Genomic DNA, 21,397 nt, shown 5'->3' on the forward strand with positions numbered 1-21,397 from the left:
CGTTGATCATGATAGTGCGCTTAATTTTATCGCCTTTATTGTTCCATAAAAAACTGAAAAAAAGCTTGTTGATTTTCTTGATTGCTTGGTGGTTTGTTTGCAGAGGTGATAGGATGTTTACAAGTTGGGATACTACTAGGCTTTTCAAAACTGCTATCTTCCCTAATAAACTAAGTCGTCGGAATTTCCAACATCCTAAGATAGATCTAATTTTCATCAGTTTCATCAGTTTTATAACTTTCGTTAAATCGGTCAAACTTTTCATGAATCGTTATGTTTTTGCTCGATTTTTGCTCTCTCAAACACTCCGACATCGGCCGCCATTTTGTTTTGGCGCGCTTTCCGACTTTCCTGTCAATCAATTTTATTTCAACTTTCTGCACTCAATTTCAACTTTTTACAATCAATTTCAACTTTTTACACTCAATTTCAACTTTCTGCACTGTTTGGGATTAATTGACGTGCTCTCAGCCAATGAGCATGCAGAAAGTTTTGTATGTATATTATTACCTAAGACACTAATAAAAAAGTGAAACAACTAATCAAAAGAAAAAGTAAGGTTACATGTACATCTACTATTCCTTTCTTTTTGTTAATCGAAATAACTTTTAAATGAGACTAATAAAAAGTTAGTCTTAGAAAGTCGCGAACTTCGTTCTAATTTCAATCAGTAATTATAAACTAACGGTAGTTTTAAATCTTAAATCTTGCAATGCGCATGCATGCTGTGTTTGGTATAGACTGTGGCGTACCTTCTCCATTTCCTCTTTTCAATGTCCATGAAATGTTCGTATTGACATTACAAAAATAATAAATAATCTTTCCTTTTATTCGTTTATGACTCCAGGAGTATGAAATAAGAGTATGATTACTTTCGTCGGGGGTCCAAATTCGCGAAGGGGGTCCAAGTCCGTTAGGAAATATGGACTACAGTCGAAGCTCTCGTAAGCGGACACCCTCGGGACGCGAAAAAAGTGTCCGTAACTGGAGCTGGCCGCTTACGAGAATGGTTCTCGTAAGCGGCCGCTAGAGGTGTAGGGGAAAGATGGCCGCTCACGGGAGCTTGCCCAGCTAACAATAACCTAACGAACTTGGATGACGACAAAACAAGCACTAAAATGTGGTCCTGTAATTACTGTAAAATCATTGTCACAAACGGCGACGTGAATTTGATTGATAATATCAGGATACAGAGGTTGTAAGTAGGATTTTCTTTCGGGTGTCCGCTTACGGGAGCTTAAAAACAAAGAAAAAGTCTAAGTCGTAATCTCTGAAAGTGTCCGCGGCCGGTTACGGGAATGTCCGCTTACGAGAATGTAAAAATACAGAGTTTGTATGGGAGTTAAAACGGGGTTTCAAACAAGGTGGCCGTAAGTAGAGCTGTCCGCTTACGAGAGTGTCCGTTAAGAGAGCTTCGACTGTAGCTGATTTGGACCGGGGGGGTCCAAATCCGTTGGGACACTGGCTATAAGCCGAGACCGTAAACTTTTGGTTTTTAGAACCAGTGAGACTGACAAAAAATAAACCCAAAACATAAGCCAAGACCCAATTTTTCCTTCAAACTATAAAACAATTCACGGGCAGCGAATCGACATATTCTTAAATTACAACTACCGTTATGTACCATAAAGTTCCGTGTATAAGCTGCACCCCCGATTTGGAAGCTCAAATTTTGGAAAAAAATATCTAGACAGTTAAGTTTGAGGTTCAAGTGAAGTTCTACACGGCGGTTGTTGCAATGTTTACAATATATAAATTAAGTCTTACGAAAGCGAAATTTCACTTGTCATACCTCCTTTTTAGTTTGAGTTCACAATATCTTAAACTTGGATGCTCTCTTGATATAATTTTTTCGAGATTATCACTTCTAAACACTCCTGAAACACTTGTAATTCGTGCGAATCGTACGCAAATGATGAATGCTTAGTAGCCAAGCTTACGGCATTACAAAACAGTGCATGGTTTCTTCTTTGGAAGAAACCATGCACTTTTTCAAGATTCTTGGAAACTACTACCCACAACAGGATAAAAGCTTCATGCAGAATAAGAGTTTGATAATTCCGCAGATTTATCTGCTGCGAAGGTCAATAAAAAAGCGAAGCGGTCGGCCATTTGCCTTGTGAGTACTTGCGTTTATCTTGGTGCTTTCTCGCACGCGGCGAAAAGACATGCTTCGAAGTGACCGGCAGGCTTCACTGCAAACAGCTTTGCAGAGCAACTTAAAGGCAGTGAACAATAACAAAGTTTTCAGGTTGTTATATGTTTATTCAGTGCCGTCTTGAGAAGTTTTTTATGAATATTAATTAGGCCTTTGAGAACTCCAACCAGAGATGTTTCCGTAGATAAGCTGCACCCCTGATTTTTGACTTGAATTTAGAAGGAAAAGGTGCGGCTTATACATGGATCTTAACGGGTAATTGAAAAAACATATGCGTGACAAAAAATTCACCTGAGTTTAGAATCCCATCTCTAACAATCACGCGTTATTCCGAAGAGTTAAGCGGTTATTGATCACCATGCCAAAAGCTAATCGTTTTCCAACAACTAAACCTTCAAATTGAAAGCTGTTGCTGAGGTAGAGACCGTTCAGTACAACTGCAAAATCGCCAGAGAATAAGGGATGACTCATTGAATCTACAGTTCTTCGCAAATCGCCAAGTCGCCAGCGAGCAGATCAAGCGAGTGAACTTTTATAGATGTCATCAAAACGAAACACGATGTGCTGTTACCAGTATTTGTCAAGTATCCTGAATCCAATCAAACTCTTCTGAGGTGGTTTCTTTTAGCAGAGAAGTCGTGATATTACAAGTTTTTGGTTTTGAACCAAAATATTTCATCCAGCCGATTTCTTTCGGATTGTGCTACAATGTTTACCGATCTCGTGGGAACAGCCGCTTAATACTAAAACGAACACTAACAACAACAACTACAATTTGATTTTAATTGAGCACAGCTTATCACGTATTTGACAGTCATTTTCCACTCTTAACAAAAATGTATGATCTTGTGAGAGTTTCTAACAAGATAAGTTTAATTTACACTGTACTGAAATGCTGAAAAATCAGTAAACTATCAATATTAACATGGCAAATTGAACATTCAATCGACCCTGATAACTCGAAACCCTGCTAACTCGAACTGTTTTTCGTTTCCCTTCAGAGTTCGAGTTACCTGGGGTTCTACTGTAAGGCATTGTTAAGGAAGCTCAATGTAGTTTTTTTAGCCAAAGGATGGTCGTTTTTGGTCGTTTAGGAAGCCAAATGTTCGTTTTTTGCCAAAATACATCATAATGATCAAATATGACCAAAGTTTAATTTTTTATTGGTCACTTTGTCACAAAGGTTACCATAGCAACGATTGTCGTTTTCTTTTGTTTTCAAACAACCTTGATTTTCTCGAAATCTAGATGACTCTTGGTATTTCTTTTTTGACGTGTTAAAATATAGTGGATCGACTACCTGTAGAAAAAAATTTCAGAAAGATCTGTAAGAGCATTTCAGAGTAATCGGTCCTTCTTCGTATCAAAATTACAAAATGCCTGTTTTGTATTAAACTTACAGTTTGCCTGTTCTGTATTGGGATTTTCAGTGCATTTATCTTTTCATTGGGTCCATCTCTTGAATTATTAATGAATTTAACTATACTACAAACCATAATACTACTAAATACAGTAATTTTTACTAAAATAGGTACATACAATAATGCTACTTAAATGTAAAAAAATGGTTCTTTGCAATCGCCATGGTAGAACACATAGCTGAAATTGTGATAACTGCAATAAAACAAACATGACAAAAGATAACGTAAACAAGACCCACGCATACACTTGCATATTTCTCCTACATGTATACAATTCTACAAATAGAACTACCTTGTAAATAGCTGTAACTTAACTGAGAAAGATTTCTCTTTGAGTGTTAAGCTTGGTTATTGATGTTGTTGATATAGTCTATATTTTTATTTGTGTACTGGTTACTAGGTTTTGCTCGAATTCACGGCTATCCTGTAGGAATCATTGCCAACAATGGAGTTCTGTTCTCTGAATCGGCACTGAAAGGCACGCACTTTATACAGCTCTGCTGTCAACGCCAAATTCCACTACTATTTTTGCAAAATATCACAGGTGAGCATAAAAACAATAAGACTGTAACTGTGTACAGTGTATCTACCTAGAAATCTAGCAAACGGACATTGTTTTTTATGGAATAAGTATTTTAAGATTTAATTTTGTCAAACCCACACTTACATTCTCACTTCCTGTCACTTTGCCAAGTCACTGCTGTTAACCAGGAAGCTTAAGGTGGCTCGATCGGATTTTTGAGTGACGATACCTTTTTAACTTTGAGCAACTTGTATGTCACCGTAAACAATCTGACTGAAAATCAGTCAATATAGCTGTACTAAAGAAAGATGAAAGTTTTGAATGAGATACGTTTCGTCGAAATCGGAGTAACCATAGCAACATAATGACGTCACCACCCATTTTACACGAGACCGATTTTCTTGTAATAGAGGGATAATTTTGAAAAAAGGCTTCTAGATCTTGGTCTTGACATAGTTTTCTCAAGGTCTGCAAAATTTGAAGAATTTCTATGAGAGCGTTTTCGAGAAAATCTTGGATGAAGTTTTCAGGTGCTAAAATACAACAAAAACAAAGCAGTCTTAATACGTTAATACGTACTTAATACATTGTGCTGTTTTTCACCCTACATCGGATCGCTGCCTCATTATCTGTCTCCATTGTCTCAAGCCGCGTGCATTTTTAAATTCCAGTAGATCATGAATCACTAATTATTTATTACTGGAGATTTTTATGACAATTCTGCCTTGGCCTTGAAACTATCAGGAGACTGAAGATAATACAAGTGCTTTGCTAGCCTATTCCTCGTTGTTATTGTATTTTGGCTTGTTAAATTAGCTTGTTTCTGTGCAGTTTTCGGAAAACAAGCAGCTGTTATACATATTCAAGATGTGCTGAAATTTACAAATACACGGGGCACGACACAATAGAGACTTATAATGAGGCAGCGATCCGATGTAGGGTGAAAAACAGCGCAATGTTTACCTGAATTAAGGCTTTAAATTAACTGCCTAAGAATGTTTCAATTATTTTGAAAATCAGACATTTCATTACAAACTTATTTTTCTTTTTGATTGCCATGTTTAAAAAAATTCTATCGAGCGCTTTTTATTTTGCGATTATTTTAGTAAGCGAAGGCCCTTTTTCGATAAAAGAGCGAAATAACACTTCATACCAGTTCATATTCAAGCCGATGTTTCAAGAAATCAAATGAAACGATTTCTCTGAGATTTTCTCCCAAGGTAATTGGATAGTACAAGATTCACTTAAGGCCAAAATGTTACTTGATCGGGCCTTGTGAGCGTTTTCTCAATAATGTTTTAAGACTGCTTTGTTTTTGTTGTGTTTTGGCACCTGAAAACTTCATCCAAAATTTTCTCGAAAACGCTCTCATAGAAATTCTTCAAATTTCGCAGACCTTGAGAAAACTATGTCAAGTCCAAGATCTAGAAGCCTTTTTTCAAAATTATCCCTCTATTACAAGAAAATCGGTCTCGTGTAAAATGGATGGTGACGTCATTATGTTGCTATGGTTACTCCGATTTCGATGAAACTTATCTCATTCGAAACTTTCATCTTTCTTTAGTACAGCTATACTGATCGATTTTCAGTCGGATTGTTTACGGTGGCGTACAAGTTGCTCAAAGTTGAAAGGTATCGTCACTCAAAAATCCGATCGAGCCACCTTAAGGTTCATATTTCACTTGGATTTGGCTCATTTGTTTTCCACCATGCAGCCGACATGTTTTTGATTATTCCTTTTACTGTTAAAAGGCATTTTTGAGTGTAAAGTCATCAGTCATGGAAAAGAATCGAAGGAAAAATAATTTCGCAATAAAGGAAATGAATGCGAAAGAGAGGGTTACATTTCAAAATGAAGGAAATTAATGCGACGTACACAAAAGAAAAACAGCCAAATAACAATAAGAGGGTTCCTTTAGTGGTCTCGTACCATCCTATGCTCCCTAACATTGCGGGAATACTGCACAGGCTTCATCCTGTCTTGCAGTCTTATAGGCGTTGTAGTGAGGTTATCCCGGGGGTTCCTATGGTGGCCTTTCGTAGGCTTAAAGACATGTTTGTTCATTCGGAGTTGAAGACCCCTGGTTTAGTTAGGGGTTGTGTTAGGTTTGGAATTGTAAGGTGTAGAAATTTGTGAATCACTTGTCGAGGGGGGAAATTTTAAAAGTAATGTTACCGGCAGAAGCTTTGTAATGAATATTTTTTTGGGGGGGGGGGTGGGGGGGGGGGGTATTTGGTGTATCGGCAGTATTGCCTACGACTGGCACATTAAAAATACTGACACATTGAAAATATATATTTAATATCCTATTTACACGGGTGCCGGTTCTATCTCTATCTAAATACTTACCGCGACTCACTACCTAAATTACCCCGACCTGCTCCCGTACTGGCCTCGTAGCTCAGTCGGTAGAGCGTCCGTAGATCTAATCCTGGGGTCGTGGGTTCAAATCCCATCGGGGTCAGAGATTTTTCTTTGCCCCGTGGGAACCCTCCCAACTTTCCTTTAACAGGGTGTATATCCTAGGGGATTTGGTGTATCGGCAGTATTGCCTACTACTGGCACTCCAACACATTAAAAATATATATATATAATATCCTATTTACACGGGTGCCACGCGGTCCTATATCTCTCTATAGAGGCGAAAGCCCGAGGAGGCATTCATTGTAGCTTGTGCGTTTATAGTTGTTAGTAATACATCGAAAGATTTCGAGCAATTGGTTTCGTCTTCTTGGCTACGTGAGTTTCAAGAGCTGGTTCGAGCGTTAAGGTTTGCTTTTTGTAATTCGTCAGCTGATTCGTTTCGCTAATAAGCTGTCAGATTATTTGATCCAAAGAGTGGGTTGAATAAGGATAAAAAATTGTTTTCTCGAATCTTTGAATGTGCCATATTTTGTTACTCGTTGAATTTTCAGACTTTTTGGCCTAGAAATTATTGTAAGTTAATTTTGAATGTTATTAGCCCGGGAATTAGCTTGCGTGTTGTCACCACGAATAATGTGTTATGTGTTATTTCCGCTAGGTGTTATCTCCGTGCGCTAGGCAATATATTCGACTTGAACTTGTGAACATTTTTTGGACGCAACGCTGTCACACAACAAGAAATTCCGCAGCAAACAGACCAAACAATGTCGTGACGTACATGGCACAGTAAAAAAAGAAGCGTACAGTAATTGTGCAGTCCATCGGCATCAATAATTAAACAGATCAAAGACTATTTTGTTGAACTAGACTAAAACCTTAATGCAATAATGATTTTTTTTTCTAGAAACAATAGTTTCCCATTCGGATTACTAGGGTTCCTAATATATACCTCGCACGTCGTATATTCACTGTGATGCCCATCCATTTTACACAAAAATTAGCGCGGTTACCCCCATTTTTTATTTCATTTTTTAAATGCTCATAACATAATTGTAACCTGGACCAAGTGTCAGAAAATTTTTAATACAGTCGAAGCTCTCGTAAGCGGACACCCTCGGGACGCGAAAAAAGTGTCCGTAACTGGAGCTGGCCGCTTACGAGAATGGTTTCCGTAAGCGGCCGCTAGAGGTGTAGGGGAAAGATGGCCGCTTACGGGAGCTTGCCCAGCTAACAATAACCGGACGAACGTGGATGACGACAAAACAAGCACTAAAATGTAGTCCTGTAATTACTGTAAAATCATTGTCACAAACGGCGACGTGAATTTGATTGATAATAACAGGATACAGAGGTTGTAAGTAGGATTTTCTTTCGGGTGTCCGCTTACGGGAGCTTAAAAAGAAAGAAAAAGTCTAAGTCGTAATCTCTGAAAGTGTCCGCGGCCGGTTACGGGAATGTCCGCTTACGAAAATGTAAAAATACAGAGTTTGTATGGGAGTTAAAACGGGGTTTCAAACAAGGTGGCCGTAAGTAGAGCTGTCCACTTACGAGAGTGTCCGTTAAGAGAGCTTCGACTGTACTTCTTCTATTTCAGTGGATTCACCTTAAGCGAATGAATCTGACTGCTACAAGCGTCTACCCTGATGAAATGATACTTTTTCCTAGGAGATACGAACGGCTTTAACGCTCCACTTAATTAATGGCGCGGAAATTAACGTTAACAAAAATTAACGCGACTTAAATTAACGCGAATTTCAAAAACTCGCGTTAATTTCATGAAGCGTTAATTTCCTACAATAAGGTAGGTAGTCAGAGAGTAAACCAAATAGAAGACTGTTGCAGTAATCTATACAACCTTTGATAAACGCATGGACTAAAGTGCGTGCAGATTCCTGAGACAAATACTCTCGGATACGTCGAATATTGTACTAGTGGAAAACCCAGATTTGCAAGTTTTATCGATCTGTTCCTGAAGAATCAAATTAGAGTCGAACCACATCCCCAAATGTTTTTACTAAAGAGACAGAAGCAGCGTCAATGTTCCCTGTGACGAGGCTATCAATATTCACTTTGAAGAGTTTTTAAAAGCATTTTCAGTAGCATCCATGTACGAATGTCCGATATACAACGTTCTATGGCATCCATTGCATTAGACTGGTCCTTACAGAGTAAGGACCAAACGAGCATGTGCCTCAGGTAGATGGTTTTTGATTTCTTCAAACAGTTTGCTAGAGTAGCTGGTAAACGGCAGTGGCCCCAAACTCGAAAAAAAGGAAAGGAATATTAGAGGAGTTGGAATGTAAAACCTGTCCTGTGGCTATCATCATGCTGTAAAGACTCAACGGATATGCTTTTGTGTTTTAGCTTCTTGGTGCTGTTGTTGAATTTCCTAAAATCCAATAGTTTATGTTTGACAATAATTAAATTACTTATAATCAATCTCTGTTACTAAACTGTTACAGTACTCCACTAAGAAGCCTGTTTTGCTAACGTTAAATATTTCCTCTATATATGCTACAGTGAATAATGCTTTTCTTTTCAGGTTTTATGGTTGGCAAGGATTATGAAGCTGGTGGTATCGCCAAAAATGGTGCCAAGATGGTTACAGCTGTGTCCTGTGCTCAAGTTCCTAAAATTACTGTTATTATTGGTGGAAGTTTTGGGGCTGGAAATTATGGCATGTGTGGCCGTGCATATGGGTAAGAGTAATTGAGTATTCTGCAAGACTTTGTTTAGGTCATTTGCTGTCAAAAATAAATAAACATCTAAATGTGTTAACGCAGAGATATTTCGTTTGTAGAGATTATTTTACCCTGGATGCCAGAGGTTTTTCTAAGATTATTTCCTCATATGAAAATAACATTAGCAGTTCAGAAGGAAGCAGAACCATGGATGTTTTCAATGTACTTTGATGACGCTAAAACTGAAGTAGAAAAGGTGCGCTCAAAGGGGCACAAAATCATTTATTAGGAAGGTGTGGCTCACTGGAATAAGGGCGTTGAATCAAATCATTACAGTCATATTGAAACGTGACTAATACCTGAACAGATTTCTTGATTAATACATCAGCTAGTTCAATCCCGTTGCTTTTAGTGCAAAACACATTATTGTGATGGTTTGTTGGGAATGTCGTCTGCTAAACCACTAAAGCGCTATACTGTAAACATTTTAATGTTTACAGTATAAAAAATATAGTATAAAACTAAAGCCAATTGATAAGTAATAGTAATTGGACAGAGTGGAGTACAATTCAGGGAGTAATCGGGCGAGGCATTTCGAAATCGGCCAAGCGTACGCCGATTTGTAATTACGAGCACGATTTCTCTCTGAATTGTACGACACGAGGTCCAATTACTAATTAATTGGGTCAATAACAAAATTCGAGGCTAGAAAGTCTTTAGGAACAAAGAGTTGTAGTGGGCGAAGTGAATTCACTCCTTCCCTCCTTCCCTCGATTCCTGTAAACAAAGGCACACAATACGTGCAAGTGTTTTACGGCCTTTAGAGAATTAGACCTGTCCTCTGATAACCTACATTTCTAGTTAAGTTAAATAATATTAACATGCCTAATTATCAGGCGAAATATTGTATTAATGCCAGTTTTCTTGAGATACCGTATTTATTCAGCTTTAAGCCGAGACTCTTAACGTTTAGTTTTTAGAACGAGGCCAGTAGGGCTAATTAACATACATATAAAAGAATAAATAAATTGGCCGCCATTATGAAAGTGGTGTATAAACTGGCCAATCAGAAGCGTTCGTTCCCACGCGCTTGGTAAACATTGTAACACAATCTGACAGAAATCGGCTGCATGTAATATTTTTGTTCAAAAGCAGGAACTTAAAATAGCACGACTTCTCTGCTAAAAGAAACCACCTCAGAAGAGTTTGATTGGATTGAGGATACTCGACAAATACTGGTAACAGCACATGTTTCGTTTTGATGACATTTAAAGTTCACCCGCTTGATCTGCTTGATCTTTTCGCTAGCATCTTGGCGAATTGCGACGAACTGGAGATTCACTGAATCATTAGGGATCATCCCGTATTCTCTGGCCATTTTGCAGTTGTTCTGAACTGTCTCTACCTCGGCAACAACTTTCAATTTGAAGGTTTAGTTGTTTGAAAACCAGTAGCTTTTGGCATGAAAGAAGGGAGGCCAAAGGCTCATTTACACGGTACAACTTTCTCGCACCTGACAAGATCACGACAAGCCTACATGACTTAGGACCATTTACAGTGCGCGCGTGTTTGTCATAAGGATGTAGTAGGTTGATTAACACGACGAATCTTAGACAAAATCGTACCGTCTAATTCACCCCTTACATGACTGGAGAAGCTATACCCAGATATTTCTCTGTGATCTTGTGTAAAATTATATGGTAATGTTGCCGTGTTGCTTTGTTGTTGTATTTAGTCCTCGTTTCCTGTATATGTGGCCAAATGCACGCATTTCAGTGATGGGAGGAGAACAGGCCGGTACTGTACTAGCGACTATCACTAGAGACCAGAGACGAAGAGAAGGCAGAGAGGTAAGTTGAATAAAACCATTATGTTCCATGTAGAATTGAAGTGAAGGAACGCTTGTAATTTTTAATTTTGGAACGCTGACATGGCCTACCAAACTTTTACGGAAGAGCCGAAAATTCTAACGATGTCACAATCTTGCTACCACGTCTATCGCCGCTTCTTGGCCAGGTTCGATAGTGGTATACGTTATTCATAGTGAAAGAATTTGCAGAAACGTATATTTAGTTTTGTCCCAGTGGAAGTTTCTCATAGTCTCTTATCGGCATTATAACATCCCACAATTAGCACATACCGGTATTTATTCCATGCCTTGAAGAATACAGCCAGTCAGGAGCCTAGAATGCCGGGTCGTATTCCACGAATTTTTCCCGGCATTCATTGCCGATTCCACGTTTTGCCGCCGAAAGCAAAGCCATCACCGCGCAGACCCACTGCGCACTATTTTTTCGTTTGCCTAGAGCTGTTAAGATTTTGCCAAATGTTAAAACTTGAACGAAAAACCAAATTATTCTCTTGACTTCGGTTTAAATCAGTTTAAATCTTTGGAAAAACCTGAGACAGAGATTAGAGACGTAAAACTTTATGCAGATGTCTAGGAATATGCCAAACAGCGACCAAAAACCCAGGAAGAACAGTAGAATAAACAGCTTTTATTGCAAAACCTGTTTCTCACGATCATACAAAAAAATGTTATGAAACAAGAATTCTGAATGACTTACCACCACCAGGACAACAACAGGACACTACTCATTTGGCTAAGTTTAGCGATTTTAACGAGTTGGGCTAAAATTGCTAAATTTAGTGCTTGCTAAAATTTTTCTTGGTCAAATTTAATACTCGTTAATTTTAGGTACCTCCCCTCCCACCCCAAAGGGAAACAAAATAAGCATTGCCGACTTAAAAATTATTTTTAAAATAGATGTCGGTAACTTTGTTCTTCTGGCAGTGCAAATGTTTGCTCAATTTCAAGTGAGTTTGTTCTTATACTGAACATTTATTTCTATCTCAGCTATATGTTTATAAAAACTGGTTAACACAATATCATTTACTTTTTAATTTTTTCGGAAAATCGCTTAATTAAATAGTCGCTAAATCTTGCTCTGAGAAATCACTAAAATTAGAAGCCGTTTAGGTATCTAAAACGCAGACATAGATATCTAAACCGGATACCCTATCATTAAAAGCATAAATAGGGTCGGGACACACTAGGCAACAGGTCGCTGCAACATATCGCGGCGACAAGTTGCTGCAACACGTTGCCTCGTGTGACATGGTGCATTCTTGCGACAATCTATGTCGCGGCGACAGAATTTTGTCGCTGCGATGTGTCGCACGAATTCAAACCAGTTTGAATTCGTGCGACACATCGCAGCGACAAAATGAGCGAAAGCAGTGTTATCGCAGCGTGTGAACACGTCTGCGACAAGTCGCTGTGACAAAATATAAATTACCAGTGAGAGAGCGTCATGTATTTGTGCCATAGTGAATTGGAAAACTAGTTCACATTCCCCGGCACTCTTCAAAATTCGCTGTGAGCACCGAACAAGCGCCTTGTCGCAGCGACATGTTTTGAAGCAGTACACACGAAGCGACTTGTCGCAGAGACCTGTCGTTGCGACTTTTCGCCTAGTGTGTCCCGACTTCAATGATTTAAAGTTTGAGTCCTATGAATTCGTCTAGTAACTGTTATGCGTATGTAAGGGATGGGATAAAATAGTTAGGCAATGTTTTTTTTTTGTGGCATACCGTGAATATCCCACTTGTGATTTAATATTTCTTTTTATACACACGCCAAAAGGCCCGTGTGTGTTCTGAAAACAAGTCACTCGTGGGATATTTCACGGTATGCCATTAGAAAACATTGCATACTTAGTATATACTTAATTGTTCAAATCAATGGTTGTGATAGTTCAAGGAGAGTTGTTGATGAACTGCTGCAAACAAATCCTTACACTTCCAACAGCTGACTGCAGAAGAAGAAAATCAAATAAAGGCACCCATTATTAAGAGGTTTGAAGAGGAAGGCCATCCGTATTTCTCATCTGCAAGGTATTTATATAGTTTACAACTTAAAGAACGGATAGACATGCAAAGTGAAGTGGTAACAGTATCATCTCATCGACTATAGGAAAACGGCGCGAATGATTAAAAAAGAGAAATTTCCATACTGAAGCTGCGTGGTACCTGTACGTAAAAAAACATAAAAAAGGTAAAATAAAGTTCTCGTATTCGAGTACAAAGTACCAGTGTAAGAATGGCTCCAGACGTTTCGGGCTTTGCACTTAATCAGTGGGAGTCAAGTCAAGTTGTTGTTTCGATGAAAACAGCAACTTAACTTCCACTGATATATTTTAACATTGGCACTTTGTACTGGAACCCAGAACTTTATTTTACCTTTTAATGTTTTTTTTTTTTTGGAAAGCGTACATGAGTTAAAATGTAAGCGATACTACAGTAAAATGTCTAATAAAGCATTTATTATCCAACGTTTTTTTACTAAATTCCTGACCTTTCACCATTTAAAATCTTGCACGTGGCCAGAAGGAATAAGAGGCTTACACGAAACAAGTTATACCGGTCTTGGGCAGTACAAAAATCGTGAGAGAATTGTACTCGTTTTGCGCGTTATTTTATGCCGGTAAGCGGAGTTGAAAAAGAGGTGTGAAAAGAGAGTGCATCAAGGTAACCGGATCCTGGTTTGACCTTTTTAGAATCTGCATGATGCGTACCTGCATGCGCGCGTGCCTATGGGTGCGTGCAACGACAGGCCGAGAGTTAAAACGGTCCAAGATGAAGTGGAGACGTTGTGTTGTGTTTACACTGGGGACCTTACGAAACCACGACAGCGACACTGACGACGACGTAAACTGAAAAATGAATATTTTACTTGAGAGTCTTGCAACTATTCTTATTTAGGACGTTCACTGGTGTCAGACCTATTCCCTAAATAAATTTTAAGCGCAGTATTAAATTCAAACTAGAACATGAAACATTTGCCGTCGTAGTTCGCGTTCTCCAGACTACTCAGAATTTGTGAGTCAAAACGACTGTGTTCTAGATTATCTTGAACATAAAGTTTAAAATCTCTCATTTTTTCCAAACTACTTCTTGTTGCAGATTATGGGATGACGGTGTCATCGATCCTGCAGACACACGGGCAGTGCTTGGACTCAGTTTAAGTGCAGCGCTGAATGCGCCAATAGGGGATCCTAAATTCGGAGTGTTCAGAATGTAATCACAGTATGACCACTCGTGCAAAACACAGTCATTGATGTTTTCTATGTGATGTTTCTTGACTGCCTTAGAGCCTTTAACCCTCATTTCAGCCTTGTTTATTTTAGTTCACTGTCACCTAACAAATGGCAAGGATGAACTTACTTGATTGTTAAACGTAGCACAATTTTAATCCCATCAGAGGAAGGCAAATAAAATATTATGAACCTTTTTTTCTTCTAACGACGTTTTTTTGGAAAAACGTGGGTGCTTTCTAAAACTCCCGCCAGTCACATTCAATGTGATAATATATTAATTCAATGTCAAGATCTGTCAAGCACTTTCATTCTCATGTTTAGTGTGAGTCAACCTTTAAAACGGCAAACAGCCTGTGTACAACAGTTACTGAAATTGTTTTTCATTTGTACTGAGAATGTTTTGTTCGAACACTATTTTTTCAGTGGTATCTTTTCGTTGTTATGATTAGATTTTGTAATGTGCTTTCCAACCTGATATCACGAATGTAAGAGAAGAAGGTTGTACCAAAGTGCCATCCTATTTATAAAAGAACGTCTTGTTTAGAACTGGTTACGCCAAGATACTTAAAGACAATGCACAAATTTTAGAAATAGAAAAGTAAGCCGGTTGAAATGCGGCTTACGTGCTTTTGGACTGTCAACATCAAGTTGTAAGCTTGATTGGCTGTTTACTAACGTAGTTTTAGCTACAAAGTTTCATTCAAATCAATAGTGTTTTTTCTCTCAAGTGGTCCTTTCGTGAGCTTAGAAACACTGCCATGGACAAAGATACGGTGTTCATGGATTGTGTTTAAATATTAATCAAAGATCTCTTCGAGATATCGACTTTTTTTGCATGAAGTTAGTATGAGCAGAAGGTTTATCCTGGGCATTGTTGTTCAAACATATCATGGAAGAATTCAAACGTCTTTCAGTTCAAGCGTTTTTTTATTTTCGCGGAGTAAATGCTGTACTTGTCAGTCGCGACGGCTGGGTGCTTTGCGACTCATATACTTTGGCTTGGTTAAAAATGGTAAACATTGACGTTTGCCTTTAACATGTTTAATCGAAATAGTTGTTTCCTTTCGAGTTAGAAAGATTTCTACTCGGCTTAATGCAGAAAAATAACGCCTGATCGCAGGAAAGGTTACGCACGACAGAGTTACCTTTTGTCTCGTCACGCAATCTTAACCCCACATTGAGAGTTAAATTTTCGTTTGGATATTACCAAAAGCCGCTTCTCCTCGTTATTCTTTACCTTACGGCTACACATCCCATTTCTAACAACTACATTTCCAGCAAAACAGTTGCTGTTTATTTTTCTAATGGCGATGTATTAACTTCTGAACGGAAGAAACGTTTAACGTTTACTGCTTCCACCGGAAGTAATTTCACAACAGGCTACAAAACCGACACTTAAAAGAAGACCACCAGCTGCAAGTCTACAATGTACAAGAACAGTTTTCTGTTTTAAAGAAATGCCGCACGAAGTTGGACTGTTTAATTACTAGTAATTATTAGAAACATAAAGCCGAAACTTAACACGCAATCAGATTCTGTGCGTGCTAAACTGTTTATAAATCTTAATATGCTAATATATTATCACACCCTAGATCACTATATAAGCCTGAACTCCGTATTATAATTTTAACTTGATAATGATGACATGGCGTCATCGAAACGTTGTTCTATTTTCCTATCGCTTATTTTTCTTCTCAAATGTTTCACAAAACATTTTGTTATTCGAAAGCTACAAAAACACTTATAAATATCACTTAACACATTTAATGATGTTGCAATTAGCGAAGCGCACTAATGACGTCACAGAATTTGACCCCCGGTGTGAGTCAAAATTCGGACAAACAAACCGCTCTGTAAGAGCAATGTATGGTTGGCGGGCACTTTGGAGGCATATTTAGCGATTGTTTCACAAAACCATGGCCAGATTGGCTCGGACTTCGGAAAGCCTTACCTGTGCAACGTAGAAAGCTCAAACCGTGGTTTGAAACAAAAGGTTTGTCAAACAGAGCGATTATTCTGATTATTCAATAAATGTGTAAAATGTTTTACTCTCAGTTATTGAATGGATTATAAAGGCCCGATTTGCTGCCGGGATTTGCTGAAAGAAAACATTTATTTTTATGAGAAATGCAAAGCGTTTACACTGTTCTTAGCATAATATTTTCGCCCTCTATCTATCATGTGTCGAAACAGATCGGATGGCCGGCGATCAGTGCCGTCAAATTCGGGAAGAATTCTGAACTTCATGCAACCGACGATCTTTCCGGTGCCTAAATGAAGCAAACATACAAGTGCTATCCTTCGCAATTATATAATTCGATAGTAATTCGCTATCCGCCGCTTAAATTTCTCGGCAGCCTGAATAATTTTGCAGTGGAAATCAAGGTGTCATTACCGGATCTTCGACTAATAAATTCAATTTTGGGCCATTTTTTGGATACCTTCAATCTGTTTTTCACTTACTAAAGCAAAAATGTTTGAAATCTATCATTTTTCGAGCCTTTCGAGAATCTCGGCCTCAAATTGTGCCTTTCTCGCCCTTTTTTTCTTGTCAAGAATGCGTCCCCTCCATACAAAGCCTTTGCCAAAACTAAAATTGTTGTCTGACTCACGACTCACTGTGGTGAAATCTATTTTTAGTAATAGTGCGCTTTGCTAGATGATGTTGCAATTCTAAATTGTGCAACTCAGCAGAAATAATCAATTGTCATGAAATGAGTTACTTTTGGTTAACTATTAGCAACGTTTTTAAAAATGGACCTGTAACCAGGTGGTTGATTCATTAAGAAATAAAAACGTTACTCTGGTTAAAAATTTTTGTAGTAAAATGTTCGTAAAATATTTACAATGTCCCAACGTTTCGGCTTAAACTAAAGCCTTCATCAGGGGAAAGTGATAAGTGAATACAAAAAGCACGTTCTTATATAATATGCAAATCGAGAGCTAATGTTTGTCCCTAAAGGCTAAATTTAGAAATTCGTGCGGTAAATGCATGCCGTCATCGCGGTTTAGCGGATTATTGCAAGTGTTAATTTCCCAAGCCTCCAGAATACGTCTTTTGCGCCAATTTGTGCTTGTACGTAAGATCTTTGACGATTCCCACGAGATGGTGTGGCCAGAATGAAAACAATTGGCGCAGATCCTGAGTCCTCTGATGGGCAACACAGATTTCACGGTCAAGAACAGTGTGGAATTTTGTGAACAGATGAAAAATGTCTCACTCAAAGAAGATGAAGAGCTGGTGTCGTTTGACGTTGTTTCTTTATTTACATCCATTCCGGTGGAACTCGCCATTCAAGTTGCTAAAGATTTGCTTTCCAATGATGTCACCTTGCAGGATAGATCCACCATACCTGTTAATGACATTGTCGATCTGTTGGATTTTTGTTTGTCGACAACAAACTTCAAGTACAACAACAATCACTACCAACAGATCTTCGGAACCGCCATGGGCTCTCCAGTGTCAGCTGTTATGGCAAATCTGGTCATGGAGGACCTTGAAAAACGAGCACTATCCACCTCCCTTTCCCAGCCGTGTTTTTGGAAACGATATGTAGATGATGTATGTGCCGCTGTTAAATCCAACCTGGTGCTAACCTTACAGAATCATTTGAACAGTATCGAGCCATCTATCCAATTTACGGTTGAAAGAGAAACAGAACGGAAAATATCCTTTCTTGACGTCACTGTCTGTCGACAAGACGATGGCCAACTCTCCACTAAAGTCTATCGCAAACCGACACACACAGAAAGATATCTCTCGTTTGACTCCCACCATCCGGCTGCTCACAAAAGGGCTGTGGTCAAGTCTTTGACTGATCGTGCAAAAACTATTCCATCTTCTGTCGATCAACAGTCAAAGGAAATGCAACATGTGACCGCGGCACTCAGGGCGAATGGCTACCCTAAGCGCTTTGTGATTGATGTAAGCAAACCGAAACGACCTTCTCAACAAACGCCTGCAACTGCACCGGATGACAAAAAAGGTTTCTGCATTCTGCCGTACATCAAGGGTACTACGGAACCAATCAAGCGAATTTTAAGCAATTATAATATCAAAGTCGCTTTAAAACCACACCAAACCATTTGTTTCCAAAACCGAAAGATCCATTGCTAAAAGATCAGACTCGTGGCGCAATTTATTCAATTCCCTGCCAAGTTTGTGACAAAAGCTACATCGGAGAAACGAAACGAAAATTTTCCACCCGACTCAAAGAGCATCAAAAAGCAGTTGAAAACAAACACTCACACAAGTCAGCTTTAGCGGAACATTGTTTTCATTCTGGCCACACCATCTCGTGGGAATCGTCAAAGATCTTACGTACAAGCACAAATTGGCGCAAAAGACGTATTCTGGAGGCTTGGGAAATTAACACTTGCAATAATCCGCTAAACCGCGATGACGGCATGCATTTACCGCACGAATTTCTTAATTTAGCCTTTAGGGACAAACATTAGCTCTCGATTTGCATATTATATAAGAACGTGCTTTTTGTATTCACTTATCACTTTCCCCTGATGAAGGCTTTAGTTTAAGCCGAAGCGTTGGGACATTGTAAATATTTTACGAACATTTTACTACAAAAATTTTTAACCAGAGTAACGTTTTTATTTCTTAATGTATTAGCAACGTGTTAGTGTGTTCGTGCGGGTAATGTTTGACCTCCTGACCTCTTTCAGTGCTTTGGCTAAATTAAAGGCACGGCGCCGCACAGTAAAATCTTTAGAAAAGCAGTCACTTGAGAAACACGCAAGTCGTGTTTGCGTTAGTCATGGAGTGAACGTGACATGAATTTCCTTAACCACGTCATCTTTTGCTTATTAAAACCACATGCCTAGCCGGAAAAATGCCTGCTTAGCATGCAAATATTTATTTTGTTCCGAATGTTCAATAAAATAACCCAAACCAGTTCATTTAAAAGAAAGCCAAATCAAGCCAAAATAAAGAGTAGACTATAAAGGCTATCCCATTGTGTTTCTCCGTTTAGCGTCTTCCGACAAGCTTTTGGTAATTCCCCTGACGCGATGACGTGTGTCCCGTGCTTTGACACATTCTTGCTGAGCTTGCAACTTACGTTTCGATAACGTTTCGATTCTCAAAATACCGTAAACTCAAAACAATTGGGATATCCAGAAAATAAGTCGTTGTTTTGCAATATTTAACACGTTCCGGGTAAATTGTACGACTTGTACTCGCTCCGAGCCAAACGCTTGAGTAACACAACAATAAATATTTCACACAAACAGAGCGCAGAGTTTTCAAACTGAAACTAGGTGAATGATTATTTATAGCTACAAGCGAGAGATCGCGTGACATGGGTCTGACGTAGTGGTAGTTTTAAATAGCTTGGACATGTCCAAGCGGTCTTTGTTTTCGCGATTTTTTGTGATTTTAGGTTAAATTAATATTAGCCCCTAAAGACTTGTACTAGTAAAAATTGCGTTCTTAATCGTTTTAAACTTCGCAGCCTTCGAGCGCTGAACCCCTTACATTCTTAATTGGTTATGTGACGTAAGATTTGGGCTACTCACGTTTTTTATTCTTATATAATGTTTGTAAATTTGACAAGTCACGTTTTTTCTACAAGAACGGAAGTGCTGAAGCACAGCTATAGAGTGACACTTTACAAGTCACGCGCTTTGATCACCCGGAAAGTATTCCCTTGAGAAATTAAAACAGTCCCTTGAGAGTTAACAAGAATGCAATCCCTTCCGGTTCAGATTTTGGCCCAGGTAAACGCTATTCTACTTTTTTTGCTTGTAAACAAGCAAAAAAAGTCGAAAAAAGGGATTCAAAATAATGTGTTCTCATTCATTGTTAATAAGAAATGTTGAAACTTCCCGATCAGATAATGTCAAAGTAATTTCACAGTCTATGGGCCCATTCATACTAGTAGGCAAGTTAAAAACTGAAAAAAATATCGCAACAAGTTGTCAGAGACGTCTTGAAGAGAACAAAAGGTGAAAATATTAGAACAATAGCTTTGCCACGTGCTTCTGGCTTCCCCGTTCATTTCTCAGCGCGGCCGTCTTGAGCAAACATCAGATATGCAGGGCCACATGGTGAATAATTCCAAACCAATTCGCATTTGAAGTGCGGATGTCCGGAAACCTAAGACCCGGAAAGCTAAGACCCATATTTTTTCGGGAATGAATTCATCATTTCAATGTACGTGTCTGTCGCGGAAACTGAAAACTAGTTAAACCTAAGAAAAAACCTAAGACCCGGAAAGCTAAGACCCATATTTTTTTCGGGAATGAATTCATCATTTCAATGTACGTGTCTGTCGCGGAAACTGAAAACTAGTTATTTCCCGCCGTGTTAGCGGGTAACTGGAGCAATTTTTGAAAAATATTTTTTGAAAAAATAGATTGAGTACTAAATCCGTGGTCCCCAAAAATAAATATGTCACGCATAATGACAGAAATATGTCACACATACCGTATTTTCTCGATTGAACGTGGGGCCCTGAATAAACGCCGGGTCGCTAAGGTAGAGTGGTAAGTAAACCTTTCAGGCATTTATTCGAGGTGTAATATGCTTCAGGTATTATGGCAAGATACATTTATGTCACAAATAACAATTAAAAACCTTTATTTTATAAACATTTTGCTCGAATAAACTGCACCATTCAAATAAACGCCGGATCCACGGAGCCAAGTTTTAAATACACGCCAGGGGCGTTTGATTGAGAAAATACGGTATGCTACACCTTAGTAACGCCCTGCGTAGAAATTTAACTTGTGTCCTTTTCGTAAATCCGTAAAAATAACATGTAAAATAAATATTTTATGTGCACAATCACAGGGCCGTAACTAGCGAGAGACAAGACGAGACACTTGCCTCGTCTTGATTTTAACCCAAAATTAAAGTTGAAAAAATAATCCCCAGTTCAACAAAATTTATTTTTCTCCAGATATACATTATGAACAATGTTTAAGAAAAAGTATTTGAGCTTCTTGCTTTTATAATTTTCTGGAGGGCATGCCCATAGAACCTCCAATCAGGATCTTGCCTCGTCTATGTTAAAGGTCTGGTTCTGCTTTGCTATCAAAAACTGAAAATAATTTATCAGTACATTTTAAAAACCACCAACTCAATTTGATAAGTACAAATAAAAAACTAAAATTCTACTCCGATTTAAAAAAA

General features: G+C 38.5%; 1 protein-coding gene across 1 annotated transcript in view; it reads left to right on the plus strand.

Moving 5' to 3' along the window:
- LOC144666765 (methylcrotonoyl-CoA carboxylase beta chain, mitochondrial-like) overlaps window positions 1-15,042 on the plus strand; it is a 51,806-nt gene extending 36,764 nt beyond the window's left edge. Inside the window, exons 12-16 of the mRNA XM_078528151.1 lie at window positions 3,980-4,123; window positions 9,010-9,166; window positions 10,884-10,998; window positions 12,960-13,045; window positions 14,114-15,042. Of these exons, the coding sequence (XP_078384277.1) occupies window positions 3,980-4,123; window positions 9,010-9,166; window positions 10,884-10,998; window positions 12,960-13,045; window positions 14,114-14,231 (620 nt within the window). The 3' untranslated portion in view covers window positions 14,232-15,042. The remainder of the gene's footprint in view (window positions 1-3,979; window positions 4,124-9,009; window positions 9,167-10,883; window positions 10,999-12,959; window positions 13,046-14,113) is intronic.
- The last annotated feature ends 6,355 nt before the right edge of the window (window positions 15,043-21,397 follow it).

Source organism: Oculina patagonica, chromosome 9, assembly GCF_052425735.1.
Source record: "Oculina patagonica isolate OP01 chromosome 9, crgOcupat, whole genome shotgun sequence".
Taxonomy (NCBI): Eukaryota; Metazoa; Cnidaria; class Anthozoa; order Scleractinia; family Oculinidae; genus Oculina; species Oculina patagonica.